The 27,811-nt window shown below is 48.4% G+C and overlaps 1 protein-coding gene across 3 annotated transcripts in view; it reads left to right on the top strand.

The window, feature by feature from the left end:
• The window catches only part of LOC138296728 (cysteine-rich venom protein-like), a 225,900-nt gene that overhangs the window by 162,814 nt on the left and 35,275 nt on the right, over positions 1 to 27,811 (top strand). For 2 of the 3 annotated variants that reach the window (XM_069236131.1, XM_069236132.1), the window contains exons 6-7: positions 5,285 to 5,370; positions 25,045 to 25,133. In XM_069236131.1, coding sequence (XP_069092232.1) covers positions 5,285 to 5,370; positions 25,045 to 25,133 — 175 coding nt within the window. The remainder of the gene's footprint in view (positions 1 to 5,284; positions 5,371 to 25,044; positions 25,134 to 27,811) is intronic. The other variant, XM_069236133.1, reaches the window with a different exon arrangement.

Here is a 27,811-nt window from a genome sequence, read left to right as displayed (position 1 = left end):
GCTTTGGGCTGCTTGTTGCCCAAGCCGAAGAACCCCCCTCCCCGGTCAGGGCTGGGGTGTATGCCTCCGCAGGGACCCAGCAGGCCCGGGTCGGCAAGCCGCCCACTGGGGCCCCTGGCTGTGGAAGCTGCGACCGGGCACCGGGTGAGAGCTCTGGCTGGACGTGGGTGGAGGGCCCACTCCAGACGACCAACACCCAGCCGCACACCGTCTCCCTTCTCCTGTGCCATGATACGCGCGTGGCGGGGTCCCGCAGGCCCCGGAGGGATTCCCCTGACGTGCCGGGCTCAGAGGCTCTGAACCGGGCTCCTGTGGGCCCCAGGCAGTGGGCCCACCACGGGTCATGGGCTCCGTCCTCTAGCCTGCCTGCCGGGTGGCATAGGGCCCGGGGAGTCTCCCCCTGCCAGTTCCGGTTCAGGGGCTTCGGCGGGGTTGCGTTAAGCCTCCCCGGGCGCTCCGGGGGGTCAGGGGCCACAGGTCTGGCCCTCCCATCCTCCAGCCTGCCCTGCCCCGGCCCGGGTGTCCGGCGGGTCCATGGAGGCCTCCCCGGCCGCTCCGGGTGGTCAGGGGCCCGGGTCGGGCCCTCCCATCCTCCACCCTGCCCTTCCCCGGTGGGCCCCGGCCCGGGTTGTCCGGCGGGCCTGGGGCGGCCTCCCCGGCCGTCCCGGGGGTCAGGGGCCCCGGGTCTGGCCCTCCCATCCTCCAGCCTGCCCCGCCCCGATGGGCCCCGGCCCGGGTGTCCGGGGAGGCTTCCCCGGCCATTCTGGGGGTCAGGGGCCCCGGGTCGGCCCTCCAGCCTGCCCTGCCCGATGGGCCCCGGCCCGGGTGTCTGGGGAGGCTTCCCAAGCCGCTCTGGGGGTCAGGGGCCCCGGGTCGGGCCCTCCCATCCTCCAGGCTGCCCTTCCCCGATGGGCCCCGTCCCGGGTGTCCGGCGGGTCTGCGGCGGCCTCCCTGGCCGCTCCGGGTGGTCAGGGGCCCAGGGTCAGGCCCTCCCATCCTCCAGGCTGCCCTTCCCTGATGGGCCCCGGCCCGGGTGTCCTGCGGGCCCGGGGAGGCCTCCCCAGGGGTCATGGGCCCGGGTCGGGCCCTCCAATCCTCCAGCCTGCCCTACCCTGATGGGCCCCGGCCCAGGTGTCCGGCGGGTCCGCGGAGGCCTCCCCTGCCGCTCTGGGGGTCAGGGGCCCCGGGTCGGGCCCTCCCATCCTCCAGCCTGCCCTACCCCGATGGGCCCCAGCCCGTGTGTCCGGCAGGCCCGGGGAGGCCTCCCTGGCCGTCCCGGGGGAGGGGGGTTCAGGGGCCCCGGGTCGGGCCCTCCCATCCTCCAGCCTGCCCTGCCCCGATGGGCCCCGGCTGGTCCCACAGGGACCCCGTCGGCTCCGCGGGCTCCTCGAGCTAAGGCAGAGTGCGTCCAGATGGCCGCCCTCCGAGCCCGGCCATCTGGCCTCACCGAGAACCCGGGGCATCTGGTCACCCTCCGCGCGGGTTTGCTATGGCGCGTCCAGATGGCCGGGCTGCCCCGGAAGTCCCGATGAGGGCTCATTTGCTCCCTCGTGCCCAGCCAGGGCTCCAGGAGGTCGTGTACATTCTCGCCGACGGTCCCCTCCGTCACTCGGTGCGCACCAACTCCCAGGAAGGGCCTAAATCTTCCTCCGGATTACTAGGGACAGGGTACGCCGGACCCCCTTGTGGTCCAGTGGTCCAGTGGTTCTCGACCGGGCGCCCAGGGCCCGGGTGGCGCGGCCGCCTCGCACCCTCGTCCGATGGGTCTCTCCTCCGAACCTGGCTGCCCAGAGAGCAAACTGCCGCCCCGGGTCCAACCAGCACCGTACACCGATCGAGTGGGCGGGAGGGCGGGCTGGGTTCGCCGGTCCGCCCCGGGCCCGTCCCGGGGCGGTTCGCTGCGTGCTGCATGTGGCTGTCTGTGGTGTCCCACGGCTGCCCGCGCTCACCGCCTCGGGCACCCACCTCCGCGGCCGGTCACCCCCGCGGGGCGGCGGAGGGCCATCCGCTGGCCTCCGATCCGTGGGGAAAAAAATAATCAAAGGACGTGCGCTGGCCGCGGCCCCACCCCTCTCGTCCCCTGCAGCCCAGTGGACGGTGGTGGTGGTGGTCCCGGCCCGCGCCCCCCGCTGCTTCGGCATCCGACTACGACCTCAGATCAGACGTGGCGACCCGCTGAATTTAAGCATATTACTAAACGGAGGAAAATAAACTAACCAGGATTCCCCCAGTAACGGCGAGTGAAGAGGGAAGAGCCCAGCGCCGAATCCCGCGGATACAGTAGATGCATACTACAATTATCCTTTCATAATTACCAAATACAATCAGCATTCAAGGTAAGCTTCGGCCTTCAGGTACCGGTTCGATCAGCATGGGACAGATTTCAAAAGGGCAAAGTTAAAGCAAGTTTCCTTGCGGCAGCAAGGAAATCGGGCAAAGTTACTGCATGAACAAGACAGAGCAAAATTAAAGTTAAAGTCTCTAGGGTGAGAATTTTTAAAGTCTCTTTCTCTGCGACAGAGAAAGGTGTGAAAGGGCTCGTTCCAAAATGGCTTCTTGAATCTTGCTTCAAAATGGCATCAAGGAAAATGGCTGACTTCTCTTTGTCCGGTGGGTTTAAGTAAGAAACATTCCAAATTCTTCAGGGTCTTCCACTGGAGGGTTCATAGGGTGGCTTTAATTTGACCAATGAATAGTGTCTTTTTCCTAGTACTCTTTTTTGCATACATTGTCCTTGGAGCCTTGGAACACAAGTTGCAACAAAGTTTGCCAATTAATTTTATCTCAGTGCCTTTATTGTCTGCACCTGCAGGAGCTGACCTTGCATCAAAGAGGATGAAACCAGCCTAGCACGAAACCTTGAGATAAGTGTATTAGTCATCTCTACTGGAAAAATACAGCCTTAAAGTAAAATAATATGTCTTTGTTAATAAAAATGAAAACCACACAGTTAAATTTGAGACCAGGCGACTAGGCTAAAGCTTCTGCTAAATTTAAGCTAAGCATAAAACAGTTTCAACGAGAAAATCATAGAATACATTTGCAATTATGACGGATTACTACATTTGTCAATTCTTCATGATTAATTAAGCCCGTTTATAATAATGGCGAACTACCCCGTGGGCACAATTTCCAACGTTCATTATTTTTCTTTGCTAAAATCACACTGTCTTATACGATTTTGGTTACATGAGATATGAATATATGTTAGTCCTTCTTTTCTGCGTCATCACTCCTCAGCAAAGAACAGGAAGTGATGTATTGGCTGCCAGACCAAATGGACCAAATGAGACCTTTACTCACTCCAACAGGTCTTGCAGACAGAGCATGCATCTGAAGTGTCAGTTCTCTGGTTTTTATCAAGAATTTTAAAACAATGCTTTCATTTGTACCTATATACGGAATATATTACAGAGGTTTCAGAGGTTACATATATAACATTCAATGTGCTTCTATGTTTACTACGCAGGTACATATGTGCTAGTGTACTACCCGCCCCTGACTCCAGGTGGTGCACCACAGCTATATGTGTTATCAATAAAAAATGCAAACTCAGTTAAACCGGTTCTGATGACCAGTTTTGGCTGAACCGGAGTAAAAATAAAATCCTCAGTCTATTTTTATCATTATTTCTGCAGAGCTTTTTGGAAAAGGGGAAGAGTGGTAAATCGCGAACTACTGCAGTGAGTGACTCCCTCCGACCATTATGGTTTTCAACCTCCCCTTTCTCTTCATATGTGCAATGACCCCTGCACCGGGAAAATGTTGGCTACATCCAGAGACCAGATCCCAGGTCCCTTGGCTGATACACCATAATTCCCCTCCCGCAGCCCCTGATTTATTATATATTTTTTAAATTAACTTTTCTTATTTCTAGCATTGTACCCGATAACCCACTGTAGCCCTTTCCATTATTCCTTGTGGTAGGAATAGAACAAATGATCTCAGCATGTACTCTTTTATGATATCCAAACACATTTCTGCGTTTTAAATTTTTATTTTTTTTCCATATAATTCCTAACATTTTAGGACGAGAAAGATTATTTGATATATTGGTCTCAGGATTTTACCCAGTTGATAGATTGATTTGGCCCTCTTGGCAAGAAAAACCCAACCAAATCATAGCACCATCGGTTACAAGTATGTGGTATGACTCCTCAATCCTAAAATTAATGAACCACCATTCCATACCATCAAATAAGTTGTGATTGCTTGGACTTCTAAATGTTTTCTAAGCATTGATTGTTCACCACATTGCACAAATGTAAAATGTAGAAAAATGACAAGTTATGTACATTACAACATTCCAAGGAGCAAGATGAATCACAATGCACATTGCACAACCATTAAAAAATAATCATGAATATAAAACTTGTAAAAAGATATCACATAAGTGATTTGTGCATAAAGTAATAAAAATGTAAACATGGCAAATGCACATACATAGAAAATTATAACTTTGTAAATTTCAGTTTAATTAAAAGACACACAGCTCGACTCATATTTTTCACTACCCTTCACACACTCAAAGTCAGATCATAACACATTGTCTGACACAAACACACACACAAGTATTGAAATACTCCAGAAATGTAGGTGATATGCAACAGTAATGTCTCTCACAACAAGGGAAAGAAGTCAAAGCCTCTGATGTGGGCTTTATACATGTGCTTCTAAGAGTAATGTTTATAAGCTGTGTCATTTTTCAGATGATGATTGCTTCTCTATTGAGTGTAATGTGTAGTTCTAATGCGTAGTCTGAGATCACTGGCCAAGCTATGTAGAACATTGTTTGGGTGATGTACAACTAGAGCATGTCGAGGAAGTTGCTACTAGTACATTTATGGTTATATTTTGAGGTGTATGTCCCCCACCCCCTTAAGAAATGGGGTAGAGTACTGTACTTCTACTACTAGGTTGGCCTAAGCCCAGGGTTAGTGAATTGCATCCTGGGGGCAGTGCTACACAAATGCATAGGCATGCATCTACAGGTGTGGAAATCACAAAAGTTAGCTTTACCTTTGTGAATTGTGTCTAGAAGTAAAGAAGGAGTAAACCAGGAGTACTCCTGAAATTTAAGAGTAAGCCAAAAGTGCTATAAGAGTTAGTCATACCTGCTTATATCGAAATCCAATCATTTGTGCAGGACTCTATCTATTTAGGATGTACAACTCTTCACCCTGGAATGACTACTGCAATTATAGGAACACCTTGCATTACATTACATTGCATTGCATTTTGCATTGTCAGTCCAACACTTATCAGTTTCTTTTCACAATTCCAGATGGTGTGGGCTCTGTCCCATCAGGTTGGATGTCATGTGGCTTTCTGTGGGACCGACTTCATGTATTCTTGCAGTTTTTGCCCAGCGTGAGTATTATGTATCACATGAACTCTGAAATCATACATGGAAAGTCAACATCATAAAGCAAACATGGCAGGTATTTCAGACAACACAGTTTTCTCTAAATGTCCCGCTTGTTCTCACAAATAAATTCGAGTTTAACAGGATGAGAACAGCACTTTAAGTTTTTTTTCTATCTCTTCAAATTCACAATAAGACGTGGGGAAACTGTTTTCTTTTTCACTGTATAGCCTCAGTTATTTATGCTGTGGAAAAGCCTGTATCAGCTGTTGGTCTGTCCCTGGGTTGCCAATGGAAAGATACTGTAGCTTGCACCCTATTTGGGTGGGCTTTTCAATATTCTTTCAAATGCTATTTTGCTAACAGCAAAACTTAGAAAGAGGGCCGTAATTGTCTCTTCGTGTTTCTGAACTCTGGGAGATATTTGGAGGTAATGTTTGCACTCAAAACCACAAACAACAAGACTACAGACCCCCTTCTGCAATGAAACTAGCATGTATGTGTATTTGTATGGCACATATGTTATCCGGGAGGGTATTCTGGCCTCCTCAGAAAAGGGTGCTGACCTTCATGCACCTTTTTGAAGAGCCATAGTTTCAGCTTTCTGTGAATTCTGTAACTGAGCTGGAGGCTCTGGTGCACAGGTGGGGGTTGTTCCCAGTTTTAGTAGCCAGGTACGAAAAGGTGCAGCTACTGGCTCTTCAGATACAGGTGGGGTGGGCAAATAAATGGCTGATAGAACTGAGGTATTTGGTTTGTGGGTGGAAGCTGGTGTGGCTGTTCAGGTATGGAGTATGTAGGCTGTGCAGTGCTTTGTGTGTGTGTGTGTGTGTGTGGAGCTTGAAGAGCAAAGGTCTGTGAATGGACTCGAGATATGAGATGGAGGCCACCTTCTGGTGCTATACCTTTGACAGTCATGTGAAGAGTTACTATGAAGCTCCTCAATGCCTATCATTCCTTGGTTGGTGAGTTCTTATGTCCATGTTAATGTATAGAGCCAGCTCCCTACTCCAGAAGGTCCTACCCCCGCCCTGTGACGTCAGCACACATCACGCGCTGACAATCAGAGTGCCTCCTCCATTCCAGCGCGATCGAAAGAGAAATGCAAAGCATTTCTCTTTTCGATCACGTGGAGGAGGCCAGAGAGTCTTCAACTGGAAGGAAAGGAATTTCCTTCCCTTTGAAGTCTCTCTGAGCGTTTCAAAAGCCGATTGCAAGGAATCCGGCTTATGAAACACCCACTAGACACCAGGTTTTTTTTTTTTTTATTAGAAATTGGCATAAGGAAGTGACCCCTTGGGCAAGGGACACTCCCAGGGAGGGCATGTTTTTGGAAGGCCTTTTCTGCCCCCTAATATTAGGCCGATCTGCCCCCGGGGGGGCAGAAACCTCTATGCGCCAGGGCAACATTTTTTTGGTGTTTTTTTTTTTTTTTTTTGTTTTTTTAGAGATGGGGAGCGACCCATTAGGCAAGGGTCGCTCCCCTGGGGGGCAAATTGTATTTGACTATTTCAGCCGATTTTAGGTCAATCTGCCCCCAAACCACTAGGCACTGAGGATTATTTTTTTTGCGCCAATGTCACGCAAGGGGAGCGACCCCATAGGCAAGGGTCGCTCCGGGGGGGGGGGGGCAAATCTATTTTAGGCCATTTCTGCCCCCCCTGGGGGCAGATCAGCCTATTGCTATTAGGCTGATCTGCCCCCGGGGGGGCAGAAACCTCTAGGCGCAAGGGCATTAGGCAAGGGTCGCTCCCCTGGGGGGCAAATTGTATTTAGACCATTTCTGCCCGCCTTGGGGGCAGATCGGCTGATATTAGGTCAATCTGCCCCCAAGGGGGGCAGAAACCACTAGGCACGGGTATTTTTTTTTTTTGCGCAAATGTCACGAAGGGGGAGCGACCCAGTAGGCAACGGTCGCTCCCGGGGAGGCTGGGGGGGCATATTTATTTTAGGCCATTTCTGCCCCCCCCCCCGGGGCCGGCTGAGCTAGAGGCCAAAATCCACAGGTAGGCACTTTGTAAAAAACACCTCTGTTTTCTATGAAAAAATGTGATGTGTCCACGTTGTGTTTTGGGCCATTTCATTTCGTGGGCGCTAGGCCTACCCACACAAGTGAGGTATCATTTTTATCGGGAGACTTGGGTGGAAGGAAATGTGTGGCTCCTCTCAGATTCCAGAATTTTCTGTCACCGAAATGTGAGGAAAACGTGTTTTTTTAGCCAGATTTTGAGGTTTGCAAAGGATTCTGGGTAACAGAACCTGGTCAGAGCCCCACAAGTCACCCCATCTTGGATCCCCCTTGGTCTCTAGTTTTCAAAAATGCACAGGTTTGGTAGGTTTCCCTTGGTGCCGGCTGAGCTAGAGGCCAAAATCTACAGGTAGGCACTTTGCACCTCTGTTTTCTGTCAAAAATTGTGATGTGTCCACGTTGTGTTTTGGGGCATTTCCTGTTGCGGGCGCTAGGCCTACCCACACAAGTGAGGTATCATTTTTATTGGGAGATGTGGGGGAACATAGAATAGCAAAACAAGTGCTATTGCCCCCTGTCTTTCTCTACATTTTTCCCTTCCAAATATAGAAGAGTGTGTAAAAAAGACGTCTATTTGAAAAATGCCCTGTAATTCACATGCCAGTATGGGCACCCCGGAATTCAGAGATGTGCAAATAACCACTGCTCCTCAACACCTTATCTTGTGCCCATTTTGGAAATACAAAGGTTTTTTGTAGGCTATTTTTCACTCTTTATATTTCAGCAAATGAATTGCTGTATACCCGGTATAGAATGAAAACCTACTGCAGGGTGCAGCTCATTTATTGGCTCTGGGTACCTAGGGTTCTTCATGAACCTCCAAGCTCTATATATCCCTGCAACCAGAAGAGTCCAGCAGATGTAACGGTATATTGCTTTAAAAAATCTGACATTGCAGGAAAAAGTTACAGAGTAAAATGTAGAGAAAAATTGCTGTTTTTTTCACCTCAGTTTCATTTTTTTTTTTTTCAGTTGTTATTTTCTGTAGGAAATCCTTGTAGGATCTACACAAATTACCCCTTGCTGAATTCAGAACTGTGTCTACTTTTCAGAAATGTTTAGGTTTCAGTATTGGTTTCACGCCCATTTCTGTCAATGACTGGAAGGAGGGTGAAAGCACAAAAAATCATAAAAATGGGGCCTGTCCCAGTAAAATGCCAAATTTGTGTTGAAAAATTGGGTTTTCTGATTCAAGTCTGCCTGTTCCTGAAAGCTGGGAAGCTGGTGATTTTAGCACCGTAAACCCTTTGTTGATGCCATTTTCAGGGAAAAAAACACAAGCCTTCTTCTGCAGCCACCTTTTCCATTTTTAAAAAAAACAACACAATTTTCAATGTATTTTAGCCAATTTCTTGGCCTCCTTCAGGGGAACCCACAAAGTCTGGGTACCTCTAGAGTCCCTAGGATGTTGGAAAAAAAGACGCAAATTTGGCTTGGCTAGCTTATGTGGACAAAAAGTTATGAGGGCCTAAGCGCGAACTGCCCCAAATAGCCAAAAAAAGTCCTGGCACAGGAGGAGGAAAAGGCCTGGCAGCGAAGGGGTTAAAGTTGTCATTTATTGCAGCATTTGAAGTATTTATGTGATGGGTAACCTCTTAATGTTTAGTTTTTGTTAGTTATATGGCATTATATGTATGTATATATATATATATATTTCTATTGTTTTAAGTCATTTTTATGGTGATGTAGATGCTCACTCCAGGTAGGAGCAATGTGATGGCAGGGTGTTGAGCTTGGGTAAAGAAATTTCATTTGTGGTCCTTGGTTATAAATATACCAATATCCACCCTCCCACCCCACCCTCTTAATGGCGGCCGCTGTGCGGAGCCCCATGTGACTCCGTGACCTGGTTCTGGCCAGGAGTCCACTTGACTCCACCAGCCTGCCCCTGTGCCCCTGATCCATCTGACTGCCACCTGGACAGCAGTTCGAGGCCCTCCTCCACCCGCAGACTCCCGCCTGCGCTTCATCCCTGGTGCCTAGTGGTAGGCATCTCTGATCTCTGATGACCGTGTAAGTCATCATTGTGTGTTTTTTACTGAAATTCCTTGCATTCCGTTTTTACCTTTTATGCCCCATAGTACCCTGTCTATGCCTTTTCATGTGTTTAGAAATGCCATATTTTACTCTTTAGTTTTACTCTTTAGTTTGCTGTGTATTTGCCCGTTTTCGCCTTCTCCTCTCAGCGCTCCACTCTCCACGCTTTCTACTCCCCTGCCCCCACGTGCTCACCTCTCGCCTCGCTCTCTCTATCTCTCGCCCGTTTTTCTGCCCTCCAGGTCCTGCCGATCTCCTTCTCCCCTGCCACTGCCTCCCCTGTGGCCTGCCCCTACGCACACTCATTGGCCCCCTTCCTCCTCCCAGCTGCTCCACCCTCCCACCCCACCCTCTTAATGGCGGCCGCTGCACGGGCGTGCCGGAGGCAATCCCGTCTGCACCCGTCCGCGCCTGGCCCGTGCCTAGCGCCAGTCTCCCTGGCCCCCCCAGCCAAGTCCCCCCCAGACAATTCTACTCCCCTCTCACCCTCCACTCCCTCAAGCCAGGACCTCGCCCCACCTGCACCCAATCCAGCCCCACACACACACAGGGCCCCTTCACCTGCTACACCTGCCATTTCTCCGGCTCTACACCCCACGCACCCCACACCAACCCCAGCGCCCCGCCAAACACAAATACCTCAACGCAAAAACACCCGCACAGCCCCCGTGCCCACCAACCGACCCCACAACATAACACCTCTCAACCTGAACGCACCCCACAACAACACCACCACAACCCACAGCAACACCATCCTACAACACAACAACACCCACCAAAACCATCTCAACTGCCTGCTCCTAAACACCCGCTCCCTACGCAAACATGCCATAGAACTCTGGGATCTCATCACACCAGACTCACCGGACATCGTCTTCCTCACGGAAACCTGGACGAACCACTCTTCAGAGCCCGACATAGCCACAGCCACCCCTATGGGATACAAACTCCAACACAAAGACTGCCTTAACAAGCCAGGAGGTGGCATCGCCATCCTGCACAAAGACACCATTAAAGTCACCACGAACTCCTAAGACACCATCAACAGTGCAGAACACATGCACTTCCTAATTCACATTAACAACAACACCACCCTCAGAGGTACACTAATTTACAGACCCCCAACACCACGCCCCACCTTCTGTGACACCATCGCCGACACCATCAGCACGCACGCCCTCACCTCCACAAACTACATCCTCCTCGGTGACTTCAACTTTCACTTGGAGAACCTTCAAGACCACAACTCCTCCTCCCTCCTAGACAACTTCGCCTACCTAGGACTCGCCAACTGGTCACAGCACCCACCCAATCAGCAGGACACACACTTGACGCAATCTTCACCTCAAGCCAACACATAACCTACACCCATATCACCGAACTCCACTGGATGGACCACCACTGCGTCCACTTCTCCTTCGCCAAACCCCCCACGCACCACCACCAACACACCACTCCCTACCGCATGTGGGACAAGATTCCTGCAGAACACCTGAACTCCCAACCGACGCATAACCCCCTCACACCGATGACCCCAACACCGCGGCCCACAACCTCTCTAAATGGATCACGACCTGCGCAGACACACTAGCCCCCCTCAGAAAAAACATCACCGCTTCAACATCAAGAACGCCCCATGGTTCACCACTGAACTCCAAGTGCAAATGCCGCAAAGCTGAGAAAGCCTGGCAACAAGAACCCTCTACAACCAACTACTCCACCCTCAAAAACTATATCCGCACCCACCACCAACTCATACGCACCACCAAAAGAGCACACTACAAGGAACGCATTGACCACAACTCCCAAAACAGCAAAGAACTCTTCACCATCATTAAAGAGCTATCCAAACCCAAAGCCAGCAACATTGACTCCACACACACACAAGCCCTCTGCGACTCCTTCTCCAACCATTTCCACCACAAAATCCTGGACATACACAACAGCTTTATACCACACACACCCACCACACACGCCTCTCACCCACCCAACTCAGACCCCCTCACGCCCCCCAAACCTACTTACCACCTGGGCCCCAACCACCTACGAAGAAACTGAAAAAAACATGAATTCCATCCACTCCGGATCCCCCTCCGACCCTTGCCCACATCGCATTTTCAACAAAGCCAGCCCAACCATCGCCCCCAAACTCCGCGACATAATCAACACCTCATTTGACACAGCCAACTTACCAGACCTCTGGAAGCACGCAGAAATCACTGCATTCCTAAAAAAGCCCAAAGCCAACCCAGAAGACCTCTCCAACTACCGCCCCATCTCTGTCCTCCCTTTCCCCGCCAAGGTCGCAGAGAAACTAGCTAACGCCCACCTATCCCACTTCCTGAAGGCAAACAACACACTCGACCCCTCTCAATCCGGGTTCTGCAAGAACCACAGCACGGAAACTGCCCTCATCGCATGTACCGATGACATCAGAACCAGAGTCGACAAGGGCGAGACCGTCGCACTCATCCTCCTAGACCTCTCCGCGGCCTTTGACACTGTCTGCCACCACACACTCCACACATGCCTCCACAACACAGGAATTCGACAGAAAGTCCTAGACTGGCTCACCTCATTCCTCACTGATAGAACCCAAAACATCTGCCTCACACCCTTCCACTCCACTGCTACTAAAAACATTTGCGGAGTCCCCCACTCTCTTCAACATTTACATGACCCCTCTTGCCAACATCCTCTCCTATGCAGATGACACCCAACTCATTATCTCCCTCACCCGCAATCCCACCACTGCCAAAACCAACCTCCACGCTTCACTCCTTGACACTGCCACCTGGATGACAACAAATCACCTCAAGCTCGACTCCAACAAAACAGAAATCATCATTTTTTGCCCCAACAAAACCATATGGGACGACTCCTGGTGGCCAATCACCCTAGGCCCGCCCGCACCCACCCCCGCAAACCACGCACGCAACCTCAGCATCATCCTAGACACCTCCCACTCCATGACCCAGCAAATCAACACAGTCACCTCCTCCTGTTTCCACACACTCCGCACACTGAAAAAAAACCTTCACATGGATTCCCACAGAGACCAGGAAGACTGTCACCCACGCACTCATCATCAGAAGACTAGACTACGGTAATGCACTCTACGCCGGCACCACACTCAAACTCAAACGCAAACTCCAGAGAATCCAGAACACAGCTGCACGCCTCATCCTGAAACTCCCCCGCCACGAACACATCACAACACACCTCAAATCCCTTCACTGGCTCCCCATAGACAAGAGGATCACCTTCAAGATCCTCATCCATGCACACAAATCCCTCCACAACAGTGGCCCAACTACCTCAACGAAAGAGTGAACTTCCACACTCCCACACGCCTCCTCCGATCCGCCGACCTCACACTGGCCACAATCCCCCGCATCCAACGCACCACCACTGGAGGCAGGTCCTTCTCCTACCTCGCCCCCAAGACCTGGAACTCTCTCCCCACCAACCTTCGCAAAACTCGAGACCTCCTGCTTTTCAGAAAAAACCTCAAGACATGGCTTTTCGAACAGTGACCCTCCTTCCCCAACCCCTTCACCCCCACCAGCACCTTGAGACCCTCACGGGTGAGTAGCGCACTCTATAAATTTCTTTGATTGATTGATTGAATCAAAGTTCTCACCATGTGATTGTTCTGTTCAACAAAATGGTTCCCACATTACATCCCTTTTTCTTTTTTTTCATGATGTGCCACTGGCAGGTAATTTTGGGCAGGCAAGATGTTGTGGGATCATTTTAGCGCTTTGCTTGGTCACACTAATTTTAGCCCTAGGCCTGCGGCCTGTGCCCTTTTACCTACATACTTATTTCATTTGTTTATTCATTATATTATATTTTAGCATGACTTGCTTTAAGCAGGGTTGTATTTATATATTTTAATCAATTGCCTTTCTGCGAAAGCTTTGTTAGTTCCTTTGCACAAAATGTCATCCTGTGCCTCTGCTCAAGGCTGTACATATTAGTGTACTTAGTATTTCCAGTCCACAGTTATGGAACCAGCATTCTAAACCTAGGTATATTATCACATCAGGCCTGTTCTCAAAACACAGCACATTGTGTTATAAAACACCACACAGGTTGAAGGAGGGTGGAGGGGACATTTTAACCAGCCATCTTATGCTGTATTCCACTACTTTGACAGCTGCACTGATCTTGGGCTTGTCTCTCCAGCCTATTGAGAGGACTGCCAGCAGAATAACAGGCAGACCCCTGTCTTCTCAGGTATTGGGTCAGAGGCTCCTTCCATAGACTAGTATGGACAGAAGGGCACTGTTATGCTCTCATGTCAAATGCTAGAAGTGTAGGTAGGAAATTTTAGACTAATGATTATGTCAGGATGCTGGGACTGTGTATATGTTTTACTCAAATGGTCACACTTATTACTGTGTTATTTAATCTTCCTAATAATTGCAGATCATGCCTTTTATCATAGAATGCATTTCTTTCAATCAATGCATTGAAACCCATCCTGCATTCGTTTGTCTGCCCTTGCATATGTGAGACTTGTGCAAATGAGAGAAAGGGGCAAGATCTGTTCTAGCACGACTTTCCTGAGGAGTCTGAGTGTCATTTATTTAGGCTGTCACAAATCACTTTTACTTTCTAGGTTTGGATGATGTACTGCTAGCTAGCCGAGAAGGTCAGGCCAACAGGTTCTTGTCAGTGAGGGTCTATCTCAGTCACTCACATGCGCTGGTGCTTCTGCCTGAAACCAAGCAGTAATACCCCCATGTTAAGAGTCCTATGCCAAAGACCTTTGACAGGCTTGAAACCCACTTCCATTTGACCTAAATGAGGAAAAACTCTGCTGCATACTGCAGGTCCTTTTCTACCTACCAGGTGAGTGGCAAGTCAGGGGGAAGTGCAAGGCCCCCTGCAACTTTTACCAGTCATTGCCACCTCTTTTGAGAAGTTTGGAATCAACATTGTGGGGCTTCTGTATACCAGGACAGCCATGGGCAACAGATTTGTTCTGGTCTTGGTGGAAGCTATCCCTCTGAGAACACTGACTGTACCTGTAGTGGCCAGGGCACTTATAGGGATCTTTATCCATGTTGCTTTCCCCAAGTTCATGTCCCATTACAAGAAGGCCATGTGGAAGGAGTGTGGGGTTACTTATAGGATCATCACTACTTTCCACCTCCAAACCAATAGGTTGGTTGAAAGTATCAACTAAACCCTGAAAGGCATAAGTAAGGATATACCTGAACCCATGAGGCATAAGTGGGATACCCTCCTTCCATGCCTGTTTTTCGCATACAGGAAGGTACTGCAGAAGGAGGTTGGTTTCAGCTCTTTGAACTTCTGCTTGGGGACCCACTGGTGAAGGAGGGCTGGGAGCAAGCTGGCCCTCCTCAACATGTGAACCGCCTAACGCTCCATTTCGAGAGGTCCGAGTTGACCATGCTCTTAGCAACTGATAATGGGGTGGAAGAGGAGAGTGAACCACTCCCTGACCTCTTGTGTTCCAAAGAGCAGGATGGGTCAGTGGAGGGTGTCCGCCTCTCCCCTACATTGACCCCAGATCAACATAGAGACTGCTGCCATTTCCCCAGGGTCCCAGTTGCCCCAGGGCTCACTACATGGTAAACCCATGATATTGACCCTGGGGACAGTCCACCTGTTAAGAATAAAATTTGCAGGCTGTCTGATAAAGTGAGAGCTAACATCAAGGAGGAGGTCTCCAAGATGTTGGCACTCGGGTTATTGAGCCTTCAAACAGCCCTTGGTTCAGCCCAGTGGTGCTTGTTGCTAAAGCTGCGTGGCCAGGTGTCACACTTGTACTCTGGTTCTGTGTGCACTACCATGGTCTGAATGCAGTCACCAGGACTGACACACACCCCATCCACAAAGCTGATGAGCTCATAGATTGGCTTGGGGCAGCTAAGTTCTTCAACACGTTTGACCTTGACCAATAGGACACAGGAGAAGTTTGCATTCTGGACACTAGAAGGGCACATCCAGTTCTAGGTCACATCCTTCGGGTTAAAGAATGGCTCACCACCTTCCAGAGTTTAGTAAATCAGGTGCTAGCTGGACTGGAGAACTTCAATGCCTCCTATCCGGATGACATTGTGGTCTTCCATTTTAGCTGGAACACCACCTATGCCACCTGAGGGAAATACATCAGTTTCAGCGAAGGGCAGGCCTGACTATCAAGGCCAATAATTGCCAGATAGGGCAGGGTTCTGTGGTATACTTGGGACATCATGTAGGGGGTGGCAAGGTGCATCCCCTGCAACACAAGATGGAGACCATTCCGGCTTGGAAATACCCCCAAGACCCAAACTGAAGTGAAAGCTTTCCTAGACCTCACTAGGTATTACAGGAGATTCATCAAGGGGTATGGCACTATTGTTAGCCCTTGACAGAGCTGACTTCCAAGAAGCAGCCATGTCAGGTGATCTGGACAGAGGCATGACAGAAATCTATTGATGCCCTAAAGAAAGCCATATGCACATTACTGTTGGGAAATGGGTTATTGGTAATGGCAGATAAGTACCTACACTTAGCAGTAGACAACTAACCACCACTTTGGTCCAGGTAGGTTTCAGTAAATTAAACCTAGCTCAACCCTTGATAGCCAGGCAATAGGTGACAAGGCTTAACTTAGGAGACAATGCATTAAGAATTAAAATATCACAAAACAGTAATTAAATAAAACACAGGAAACAGTTTAAAAATCCAATCTCAATTTATAAAAATACAAAGTATTTTTAGCTTTAAAATGACACCAAAACGAATAAAATCGGATAAGGGGAACAGGAGATATGATTTTAAAAATAATTAATGCTTTCTAGTGCATAGAAACAAAAAGCGACAATCTGGCCATCTGGTTGCACCTCGACCGGGACAAAGTCAAAGTTTAAGGCCGACCGCGATGGAGCCTGGCTCTGCAGCAGCCCGCGGGAGGCCTTGGTCAAAAGGTTACCTTAGGACTTAGTAGTTTTTCTTGAGATTTTCTTCATCGGGACGAACCTGCCAGTCCATTCCGACCTCCTGGAACTCTTACTCGGATACGCGTCGCGGGAGCCCCCGGTGGAGATTTTTACTTTCGGACTTAGTTGTTTTTTTGAGGTGAAAATCCTTCGATTGGGGCAAACCTGAATCTTGATCTGACTTCCTTGGAGCCCTCTTCGGATACACTGCCTGGGAGGTCCCAGTCAACTTCCTACGTTCAGACGTAGTCATTTTTTGGGAGATTTTCTTCACTGGGACGAACCTACAAGTCAGGCCGGGTCAAGGTTGAGGCAATCCGGCTAGATTTGCCACAGCGGGTCAGTCCCTCTATGGAGCTTTTTTCCAAAATGTCTCCAAACTTCTCCAAACGTCTGGATCTACACCCCAGATGTTCTTTTAAGGTTCTTTTGAGGTCCACAGTTCCCCCAAGGTTGTAGAAGCTCTGAGATGCTCATTGAGGGTATGGACTACAACTCCCAGAATGCACCTGGCGCAAACTCCTTTTTAGCCACTGGACAGTGGTCAGCTGGTTGGTCTGGTCAGCAAGTTTTCACCTGTAGCAAACAGGGAGTCCCCACCTTGAACCAGTTGAAGCCAGGAACAGTCCTTCTTGTGGTAAAGCCCAAGTGTGCAGCTGGTGCAGTCCTCCAGAGTGCAGTGTCCAGGTGCAGGCCAGTGATCCAGCAGGGCAGTCCTTCTTCTTCTGTAGTTCTTCCTTTTTAGAATGTGATAGGGATCTGGTAGGGAACTAAGGTGTGGGTGCAGGTCTGCCAGTTTTATCCTCGCTCCTGGGTGAAAAACAGGGGGGGTCCTGGTTCTCCAATCAGGGGCAGGGTCCTTCCCCCTGTGATGATCACTTCCTGGGAAGTGTGGCAAAAATCAATCCCAGGGAGCAACATTCCTCAAAAATCCATCATGGCTGAAAGTGATTTTTGAAGGTTACATCTGGCTGAGCCCACCCACTGGTGTGGCTAAAAATCCTAAACACACCCCTCTCCAGCCCTCTCCTAATCTAATCAAGGGGGCACCTAATTGTCTGGGTTTGCAGGATGTGAGGGTGTTACTGGGTTGCTCCAAATGTCCTTGCCTTCGAAGACCAGTTTGGCAGCCCTCCCCGTTCCTACTTCCCCATCTGCTGAGGGAAAGTCTCCTCCCACAGGCACATCTCTTTGTGTTGAGCCAGGGCACTTCAAACCTCATCAAGGCAGCCTGGCCAGGCTGCCAGAGGCTGGCCAATCAGAGCAAAGCAGCAAAAACACTGCAGGGCTGAAGTTGGCAAAGTTTCAGGTAAAGTTTAAAACTCCTTACCTGAACAAGTTATATTAAATCCCACAACTGGAAGTTGTGGGATTTATTATAACAATTTGATGCCAAACTTGTTGTATCTGTTACTTAAGGGGACTTTTAAAATTAAAATAAAGTCTCCCCATTCTAGCCTATAGAGGCCATTCACTACAATGAGGGAAAACAAATTTGGCTGTTTTACCTCACCAGGGCTTATAAAACTATTTTTATAAGGTCCCTGTTTATGGCACCCAGCCCTAGGGGCACATATAGGGCACACCGTAGGGGTGACATATGTAGAAATAAGGTAGTTGAAGGCTTTGGAACTACTTTTAATTCCAAAGTCGAATTTTCATGTAACTTTAATATAAAAGCAGCCAGCAAGGCAGGCCTGCCTTTAAAATGACACTGGGCATCTCAACAGGTCACCTACAGGCCCTACCATATACTAGGGACTTATAGGTAGGTTGACTTAGCCAATTATAATTAGCCTAATTTGCATAATGATTTTACACAGAGCACAGGCCCTGGGACTGGTTAGCAGTACCCAGGGCACCATCAGAGTCAGGAAAACACCAGCAAAAAGTGAAACATGGGGGCAAAAAGCAGGGGGTCTCTGCAATCAGCCCTGGCAGTTTAGGCTGGACTGTTCCCATGGGGAACAGGGTCAAGACTGATTTGCATATGACTGGGTCCAAATGGGAATGGCATGGCAAGCAAAAAAAACTGATGGATTAAACTCAGATCGGTGTTTGGGGGTAAATGTTTGATTTGGTCTGCGTTCTGTCCATCGTCTGTTGTTTTTGCATTTGTCGCCCCAAGTGGGAAGGGTATGCCCAGACGTGGGACCTGTGCTTGCTATGCCACCAAATTCAATCTAGCTTGGCTGATGAAGGGTGATATCCTGAAACTGGTCCCAGAATGCTTGTTTCTAGTCCAGGGAAGACCTGGTCTGGCATTTTGGGCTGGACTGTTCCCATGAAGAACAGTGTCAAGACTGATTTGCATATGGCTGGGTTCAAACTGGAATGGCATGGCAAGCAAAAAAACTGATGGATTAAACTCAGATCTATGACTGGGGCTAAATGTTTGATTTGGTCTGCGTTCTGTCCATCATCTGTTGTTTTTGCATTTATCACCTCAAGTGAGAAGGGTATGCCCAGACGTGGGACCTGTGCTTGCTATGCCACCAAATTCAAGCTAGCCTGGCTGATGAAGGGTGATATTCTGAAACCGGTCCCAGGATGCTTGTTTCTGATCCAGGGAAGACCTTGCCTGGCAGTTCAGGCTGGACTGTTCCCATGGGGAACAGGGTCAAGACTGATTTGCATATGGCCGGGTCCAAACTGGAATGTCATGGCAAGCAATAAAACTGATGGATTAAACTCAGATCTGTGACTGGGGATGAATGTTTTATTTTTTCTGCATTCTGTTCATCATCTGTTGTTTTTGCATTTGTCACCTCAAGTGGGAAGGGTATGCCCGGACGTGGGACCTGTGTTTGCTATGCCACCAAATTCAAACTAGACTGGCTAATGAAGGGTGATACCCTGAAACCGATCCCAAGTTTCTGGTCCAGGAAAGACCTGGCCTGGCTGTTCGGGCTGGGCTGTTCCCATGGGGAACAGAGTCAAGACTGATTTGCTTATGGCTGGGTCCAAACTAGTATGGACTGGCAAGCGAAAAAAAAGATGGATTAAACTCAGATCTGTGACTGGGTGTGAATGTTTGATTTGTTGTGTATTATGTCCATCTTCTGTTGTTTCTACTTTTGAATACCACACACTTGCCCCTATGGGCAATAAACCCTACTTAGTGGCTTCTAAATAGTTAAATGAAGTTTTAGGTATGTACTGGTATCAGGCCTCTAGTCATGTTTACCTTGTCACTGTAGAGGATGGCACAATGGGTGAAGCAGTCCACATGTGAACTTTAACCTACAGGCCTTGGGTACACCTTGGTACCATATACTGGGAACTTATTGGTAAATTAAATATGACAACGATGTTGAAAGCAGGAGCACAAGCACTTTAACACCGATTAGCAGAGGTAAAGTGCACAGCATTCTACAGGCATCAAAAATAAGGTTCAGCAAATAAAAAATCTACATGACAAGTTTCGAACAACCACTATTTTTTTGTGTGCACGAAACTAAATATGAATAGTTTGGTTCACAAAATACAAATAATAGGAGATCGCGAGGTGACCTACCTATTTATGATTGATTAGGAAGTTTACAGTTTGGAACTCTCTGTTATTGGCTACAATTAAACAAAATGCCAATGCACCCACTCAGACCCACTCATAGACTCACACACCCACTTTCAGACCCACTCAAACACTCACACGCCCCCTCACAGATCCACTGAAAGAGACAGGGCCTGTGGCCAACCCCCGCTGCACACAGCCAAAGGCCTTACGCGGCACGGGATTGGGTGGTCATAAGGGCTTGCTGCAGGCCCTGCGGCCAACCCCCACCATGCACAGTCGAAGGCTGTGCGTGGCGGTGGTTGGATTAACATATAGTAATTAAAATTACTTTACGTTAAAGAAACATAGAAATTCACTGAAGAAACAAAAGGTTACAGGGACGTTATAGTTAGATTTTGAATTTACTTGTACAAAACCATAGAAATTCAGCAGTTATAGTTAGAGTTATTTAAAGTAACTATAACTCACGCCGTAAGGTAACTACATCTCACACCTTTGCCATTCACATCTAATTACTCCACATATTATATCATTGATGACATGTTCTATGACATCTTGATTATCACTGCAACATTTGCAATACAATGATAAGAAAACTGTGCATGGCAAGGGTGCAAGTTATAGTTACCTTAGGTCGCTTTTTTGCTCTGAGGTGCACTCTCTAGGACGCCACTACTAGAGCTAAAGGGTCAGTGTGACTCTATCCTTGCTCCTTTTGTTTTTTTTCATCATTTTTTTCAGTGACTTGGCTGAAGGTGAATCCCAACATGGCTGCCAACACTTCCTTGTTGAAGTGTTGACAGTCAATCAGATCGCATCACAAGATTGGGAGGGTTCGCGGAGCCATTGCTTTCCTATATCTAAAAATTTGTTTTTTTCTTGAATAGTTAAAATCTACTGAACAGATTTAGATCAAATAACAAAAAGGGCATTTTCTGGACCAAGAGCTACTTTTCTGCCAAATGTAATGTAACTCCATCCAGTGGTTCGGGCTGTAGTCATGTTCAAAATCCCTACGGGGATTAACATGGGAAATTGACCTTTTTTTCAGCCCCCCCCTTTTCTTGGTCCCCACTTGATGGAGCACCCCAAAACTTTCCAGACAACAGTTGACATAAGCGTCACATTTTTAGGGAAAATATCATTAAGATTTGTAAAGCGGCTCCATATATATATATATATATATATATATATATATATATATATATATATATATAATGAGAGGGTGGTTCTGACTATATGGTCTACCCTGATTTTTCACTTTTGGATCACCTGGTTTTTGACCTTTTACTGTGAGGGAGCATCATAGTTTGGTAATCAACCACTGTAAACTCATGGTACAATGGACTGTGCATGTTTACCACTGGTGCCGCTGTGCTAAGATGAGGCTGCGGCAATACTACAAGGGTAGGAGGCCCAGGGCTGGTAACATGTGATCATGTGTGCACATGCATGTGCACCTGTATGAGGGCTGCGTGGGGAAGATTCTTGGTGTGTGCAGCCCAAGAACCATGTTTAGGTAGCCTAGCGTAGAAAGGACTATGCAGAGTGGGTGGTGACCTGGAGATGGCTGTACACATGAGAGGGATAAATAGTCAGTATGCCTATTGTGCTTTCCTTGTAGTAACACTCCATTAAATATCAATGGAGAAGGATGGCCTAGGGCGCACCTCCAGTCCCCTAGGGTCCACAGATCCAGAGTCATACCAATGTACGCCGTAATCTGTATTAAAAGAATAATGCAGTAGGTTACAAAAGCATAGTTGTGCAATTTATGGATCATCCAGGAATGTCATCTTTCTTTGACTTAGCTCAGGATTAAGGCCAATTACTGCTCTGTCCAGCTGCCGGAGCAGGGCCTTGCATCAATCAGCCAGCTGTCACATTGTGCCAGGAACAGGCTGGAGAGGCACTGGTAGGAAAGTCAGGGGGGAGGGTCTGAGACTTTCTGAGCACATGTGCCACTAGCTCCTTGATGACGCCATTTTGAGCCATCCCAGAAGACTGTGCAGGAAGGAGGGGACAGGGGCCAAGAAGTGATTTGGCACATCTGGATAGGCCAGAGGTGTAGGCCTGCTGGTCACTTCCACCCCCATTTAAAAGGTCTTGCACAGGGGAGAGCTCTCTCTCTCTTGGCTGTGCTTCCCTTTAGGACACTGGGACTGAAGACGGGTGTCATGGACAATTGGAAGGAAGAATCCCCTGACTGCCCCTCAATGACTTCAAACCCAGGCAGTCGCATGCCATGACCAGGTAAACTGGCCCCATTACCACCCTGAGGATCAGAAAGGGGAAAGATTGGGCTGGGTCAAGGAGAGTGCGATACCCAGAAGAAGAGGAAGGCACCCAGATAAAGGTCTGGCACAGGGAGTCAGTGTGACTGGCTCCCTACCATTTGGGAACATTCTAGTCCAGCAGTCCCAAGGAATGAGCTCCTGGTAGCAAGGGCATGAAATGACACCAAGATCATCCAAAACGGCCATTGGGGGCCCAAGATATTGCAAGGAGAAGGTCTGCACACTTCTGCAAAAGTGAGGAGGGGCTCCGGACCCCATCCCGGGGCTCTGGCGGTGCACAGAGAAGGGGAGAGTGCAGCCATCCTCCCCCAAGGCAACCCACCTAGCCGAAGCTCACGTATCTGCCCCCAGGAGTGGGCAGACGCCAAATGCAAATCCGGCTCTTGCAGCAGCACCTGGGGGTACTGGCCATGTGGGGAGCCAGCAGGAGTGGCCAGGGGTGGGCTCCCTGCACCGCACCCCAACGAGGGAGCAACATACTGATGTGGGGGGTGTCTGGGTGGGACCGGGCATCCCCAAAGTGGTGATCTCTCCACTGGAGGATTGTGGCTCTCCCCGGCACAGAGGGAGAGCCGCTGATCCAATATGTATATCACCTCACAATGCCTTGTGAGGCACATTGTTTTCTTTAGATCCGTTCCCAGCTTGTTTTGGCCCCAGGAAGATACGGTCATGCCCATGCAATGTTTTGTGTCCCCACCCTAGGTTTGGTGGGACAAGAGAATTATAGCCCTCCAAGGGTCCTGATGTTTTCATCAGGACCTTCCAGCTTGAACATTTGCTCTTTGCTTGTGGAACTGCACCCTCTGGGGTGAAGGTCTGTAATTGCATGTGTTTTCACAGCACTAGCTGAAACAATAGCTTCTTAAAATAAATATATTCTGGGAATGTGTGGTCTCAGTATGAAGACCAATAGTATGGCTTGTGAATGGTCATATGATATTACACAATGTTAATCCCAATATATATATATATATATATATATACATATATATATATATATATACACACATATGTAGGCACTAAGATCTATATTTATACTTTTTTGACGCAAACCTGCGCCAGCACAGGTTTGTGTCAAAAAGTTTAACGCCGGCTACCACCATCCAATGCGCCAGCCGGACGTCATATTTAAGGAATGACGGTAGCCGGTGCTGCGGCCTGGTCATCGTCAAAATTTATGACGCTGACCGGGCAGCGAAGGCGTAGAGAAAAAGGGGGGTTTTGCGTCAAAGAATGGTGCAAGTCAGGTTAGAGTCAAAAATATTGGCTCTAACCTGACTTGCACCATTTTTGGACGCACAACCCAAATGGAAATGACTCCTGTCTTAGCAAAGACAGGAGTCATGCCTCCCTGCCCAATGGCCATGCCCAGGGGACTTCTGTCCCCTGGGCACGGCCATTGGACACAGTGGCATGTAGGAGGGCCCAAGTTAGACCCCCATGCCACTTAAAAAAAAGAAAATTATACTTATCTGCACTCACTATGGATGGGTCCCCCAATCCATGGTTGTCCTCCAGGGGTGGGTTAGGGTGGCAGGGAGTGTCCCTGGGTGCAGGAAAGGGCACCTGTGGACTGCTTCCATGGTCAGAGACCATGGAAATGAGCCTACAGGTCCCTTAACTCCTGCCCTGACCCAGGTGTTAAAAAACGACGCAAATCCGGTTGGGTGCCATTTTTTAAGTCCCGCCTCTTTCTGTGCGGCATTTTGACGTGGGGGTATAAATAAGGCGCAAATGCCTTTGAGTAATTTTTTGGACGGGAACGCCTACCTTGCATATCATTAGCGCAAGGTAGGTGTCCACGCTAAAATATTACTCAAACTCCATGGATTTTGGAGCTAGACGGGTCTAGCGCCAAAGTATAAATATGGAGTTGAGTATGCACCGGATTTGTGTAAAAAAAATGTTGCAAAACTGGTGCAAACAGAGTATAAATATGCCCCTAATTACCCAGTGCAAAGTAGTCCACGTGGGGAGACATTGTGCATTAAACTTTGGCCTGTTCTTACATAAACAAGCAGATTAGATGTTGGAATGCATTCTGGCGCTGATGCTCATATCACAGAAATGTAACCTCAATGGTAAGCACTTACAAATATAAACAAAGCCAAAGTCCTAGTTGAAGCTCTACTTCTGTTAAGTACAAATCACTGAAACTTCTTGCACTTGAATAAGGGAAATCACTTGTGTTCTGTCTGAAGTTCCACCTTCAAAATCTATCAAAAATCCAGAGTGGAGGTGTTTGCTTAATTGCTCTTTCAGTTGCCAAGCTCTGCAGCCAACCTCTGCTGCGCACAGCCAAAGGATGGGCGCAGGGTTGGTTGGATTAATGTAAAGTAATAAAATATTACTTAACGTAAAAAAATAGAAATTCACAGAAAAAACAAAGGTTGCAGGGACATTATATTTGGAAATTAGCATTTAAAAACTTTGGAAATTCACAGAAAACCCAAAGGTTAGAAGGCGTTATATTTAGGTTCTGAATTTACACACACAAAACCATAGAAATTTGTGCCCTAGCAGGCCACCACCCTTGTGATGTCCACCAATCACAGTGCTTTGTAATTTGTGACCTACCTCTTAATTATTCATGACATAGGGCAGATTGTAACCCACTCCAAATTAGAATTTAGCAATCTGAATTATTAGTACATAAGTGGGTTTGCTAAGTTCTGTAATGGACACAAAATTACTGGTTTTAAATTGCGATTAAATTTTGCGAACAGTAAATAGTACATAAGGCCTTTAATCTTTCTAGTGCCACTTCTCCATGCTCAGGACAATCACTGTTATAGAAGTATAATCTATTTTTCACATTTTCATTTCCACATTTTCAGAGGCAATGACCACAAGAGGATGGCTTCACCATATGAAGCTGGCAAGCCATGCGGAAGATGTCCTAATTACTGTGATGATGGATTATGCAGTAAGTTTACATGATCAATTTATTCACACATTGAAATGATGGTGTTTTTAACCCCTTAACTGCCAGGCCTTTTCCCCCTACTGTGCCAAGCCTTTTTTGGATATTTGGGGTAGTTTGTGCTTAGGCCCTCATAACCTTTTGTCCACATCAGCTATACACACCAAATGTGCGTCATTTTTTTCCAATATTCTGGGGATTCTAAAGACACCCAGAGTTTGTGGGCTACCCTGGAGGAGACCAAGAATTTAGCCAAATACAGCTACATTTTGTTTTATTTATTTTTTTAAAATGGGAAAAGTGAAAATGGTATCAACAAAGGACTTGCGGTGCTAATATCACCATCTTCCCAGCTTTCAGGAACAGGAAGATTTGAATCAGAAAACCAAATTTCTCAACACAGTTTTGGCATTTTACTGGGACATTTACTATTTATTGTGCTTTCAGCCTCCTTCCAGTGAGTGACAGAAATGGGTGTGAAACCAATGGTGGATCTCAGACAGCTAAATGTTTCTGAAAAGTAGACAACATTCTGAATTCAGCAAGGGTCATTTGTCTAGATCCTTCAAGGTTTTCTTATAGAAAATAACAGTTGAAACACAAAAATATTGAAATGGAGTTTTTAAAAAACTGTCTACGTTTTCTTCTGTAACTTTTTTCCAACTATTGCAGATTTTTGAAAGCAAAATGTCATTACGTCTGCTGGATGCTTCTGGTTGTGGAGAAATATAGGGCTTGTAGGTTCATCAAGAACCCAATGTACCCAGAGCCAATAAATAAGCTGCACCTTGAAATGGGATTTCATTGTACGCCGTGTATACAGCAATTCATTTGGTAAAATATAAAGACTGAAAAATAGGGATCAAGGAAACATATGTATTTCCGAAATGGACATAAGATATTGGCCCTCATTCTGACCCTGGCGGTCGGCGGAGAGACGGCGGTCGGACCGCGAACAGACCGGCGGTATTAAAAATGGCATTCTGACCGCGGCGGTCCCCGCCGCGACCGACCGCTACTTCTCCACTCCGACCGCCACGGCGGTCATGACCGCGGGGCTGGAGTTTGCGCACTCCGGCCCGGCGGTCGTCCCAAGACCGCCAAGGGTATTATGACCCTGCCTACCGCCGCGGTTTCTTGCGGGCGGGAACCGCCGTGCGAACCATGGCGGTAAGCACTATCGGGGCCAGGGAATTCCTTCCCTGGCACTGATAGGGGTCTCCCCCACCCCCCACTACCCACCCGAGTCCTCCCCCCACACCCTCCACCCCCCTGCCACCCCCCAGAGGTGGTACGAACCCCCTCCCCACCCCCACCCCGACATGCACATACATGTACCCCGACATGCACACACCCCCAACATGCACATATACACACCCCCTACACACACATACACAACGGGGACACATACCCGCACACATACATGCCGACATGCGCACCTGCCGAACAGCACACATTACCCATAGACACAGCAGCACCCCCCGCCCGCATACACGCACTCACACACTCCCTCTACACACTCACACGCACACCCCCATGCACGCCCACATCACACAACACCCCCCCACCCCCTCCCCTCACGGACGATCAACTTACCTTGTGCGTTGGTCCTCCGGGAGGCGACGGGAGCCATAGGGACGTGACCGCCAACAGAAGACCGCCAACAGAAGACCGCCACACAGAAATGTGGGTCGTAATTCTGTGGGCGGTGTTCTGCTGGCGTGGCGGTGGAGGTTGACCAGTCTCCACTTTCCCGCCGACCGCCAGTGTGGCTGCTGGCGGTTTTCCGGCGGAACGCTCCCAGCGGTCAGAATGCGCACAGCGGCACACCGCCGCGGTCGGCGGTCTTCACCGCGGCGGTAACTCAGCGGTCTTGCGAAAAGACCGCCAAGGTCAGAATGAGGGCCATTGAGTTTAGAAGCAGTAGTTATTTGCACATCTCTGAATTTGGGGGTCTCCATACTAGCATGTGAATTACAGGGAATTTCTTTCTTGCCCACTGTCTTACATTTGGAAGGCAAAAATGTAGATAAAGACACTTGTCAATTACACGTGTTCTTCCATTCTGTCTTCCCCAAAGTCTCCCGATAAAAATGGTACATCACTTGTGTGGGTAGACCTAGTGCTTGCAATAGTAAATGCCCCAAAACACAACAAGGACAAATCACATTTTTACAATGAAAATGGACATGTTTTTTGCAAAGTGCCTAGCTGTGGATTTTAGCCTCTAGCCCACCCGGCACCTTTGGAAACCTAGTAAACCTATACATCTTTAAAAATTAGACACCTAGAGAAATCCAGGATGGGGTGGCTTGGGATGCTCTCACTGGGTTATGTTACCTAGAATCCTTTACAAACCTCAAAATGTCCTAAAAAACACGTTTTCCTCACATTTCGGTGTGGCAAAGGTCTTGAATCTGAGGGGAGCCACACATTTCCTTCCACCCAGCATTCCCCCAATTCTCCTGATAAAAATGTGTGGGTATGTCTAGTGCCCACGACAGGGAAGAGCCCAAAACACAACATGGACACATCAAATTGATCTCTTACAAAACTCCCTGTTTTTGCAAGTGGGGCACCTGCGTTTTTAGTCCTGGGCTCGGCAGGAATCTAGGAAAACCTACCAAACCCAGACATTTCTGAAAACTAGACACCCGAGGGAGTACAGGGAGGTGTGATTT

The sequence above is a fragment of the Pleurodeles waltl genome, chromosome 5 (assembly GCF_031143425.1).
Source record: "Pleurodeles waltl isolate 20211129_DDA chromosome 5, aPleWal1.hap1.20221129, whole genome shotgun sequence".
NCBI lineage: Eukaryota > Metazoa > Chordata > Amphibia > Caudata > Salamandridae > Pleurodeles > Pleurodeles waltl.
The sequence above is the reverse complement of the archived record's forward strand: the minus strand, read 5'-3'. Positions and strand labels throughout refer to the sequence as shown.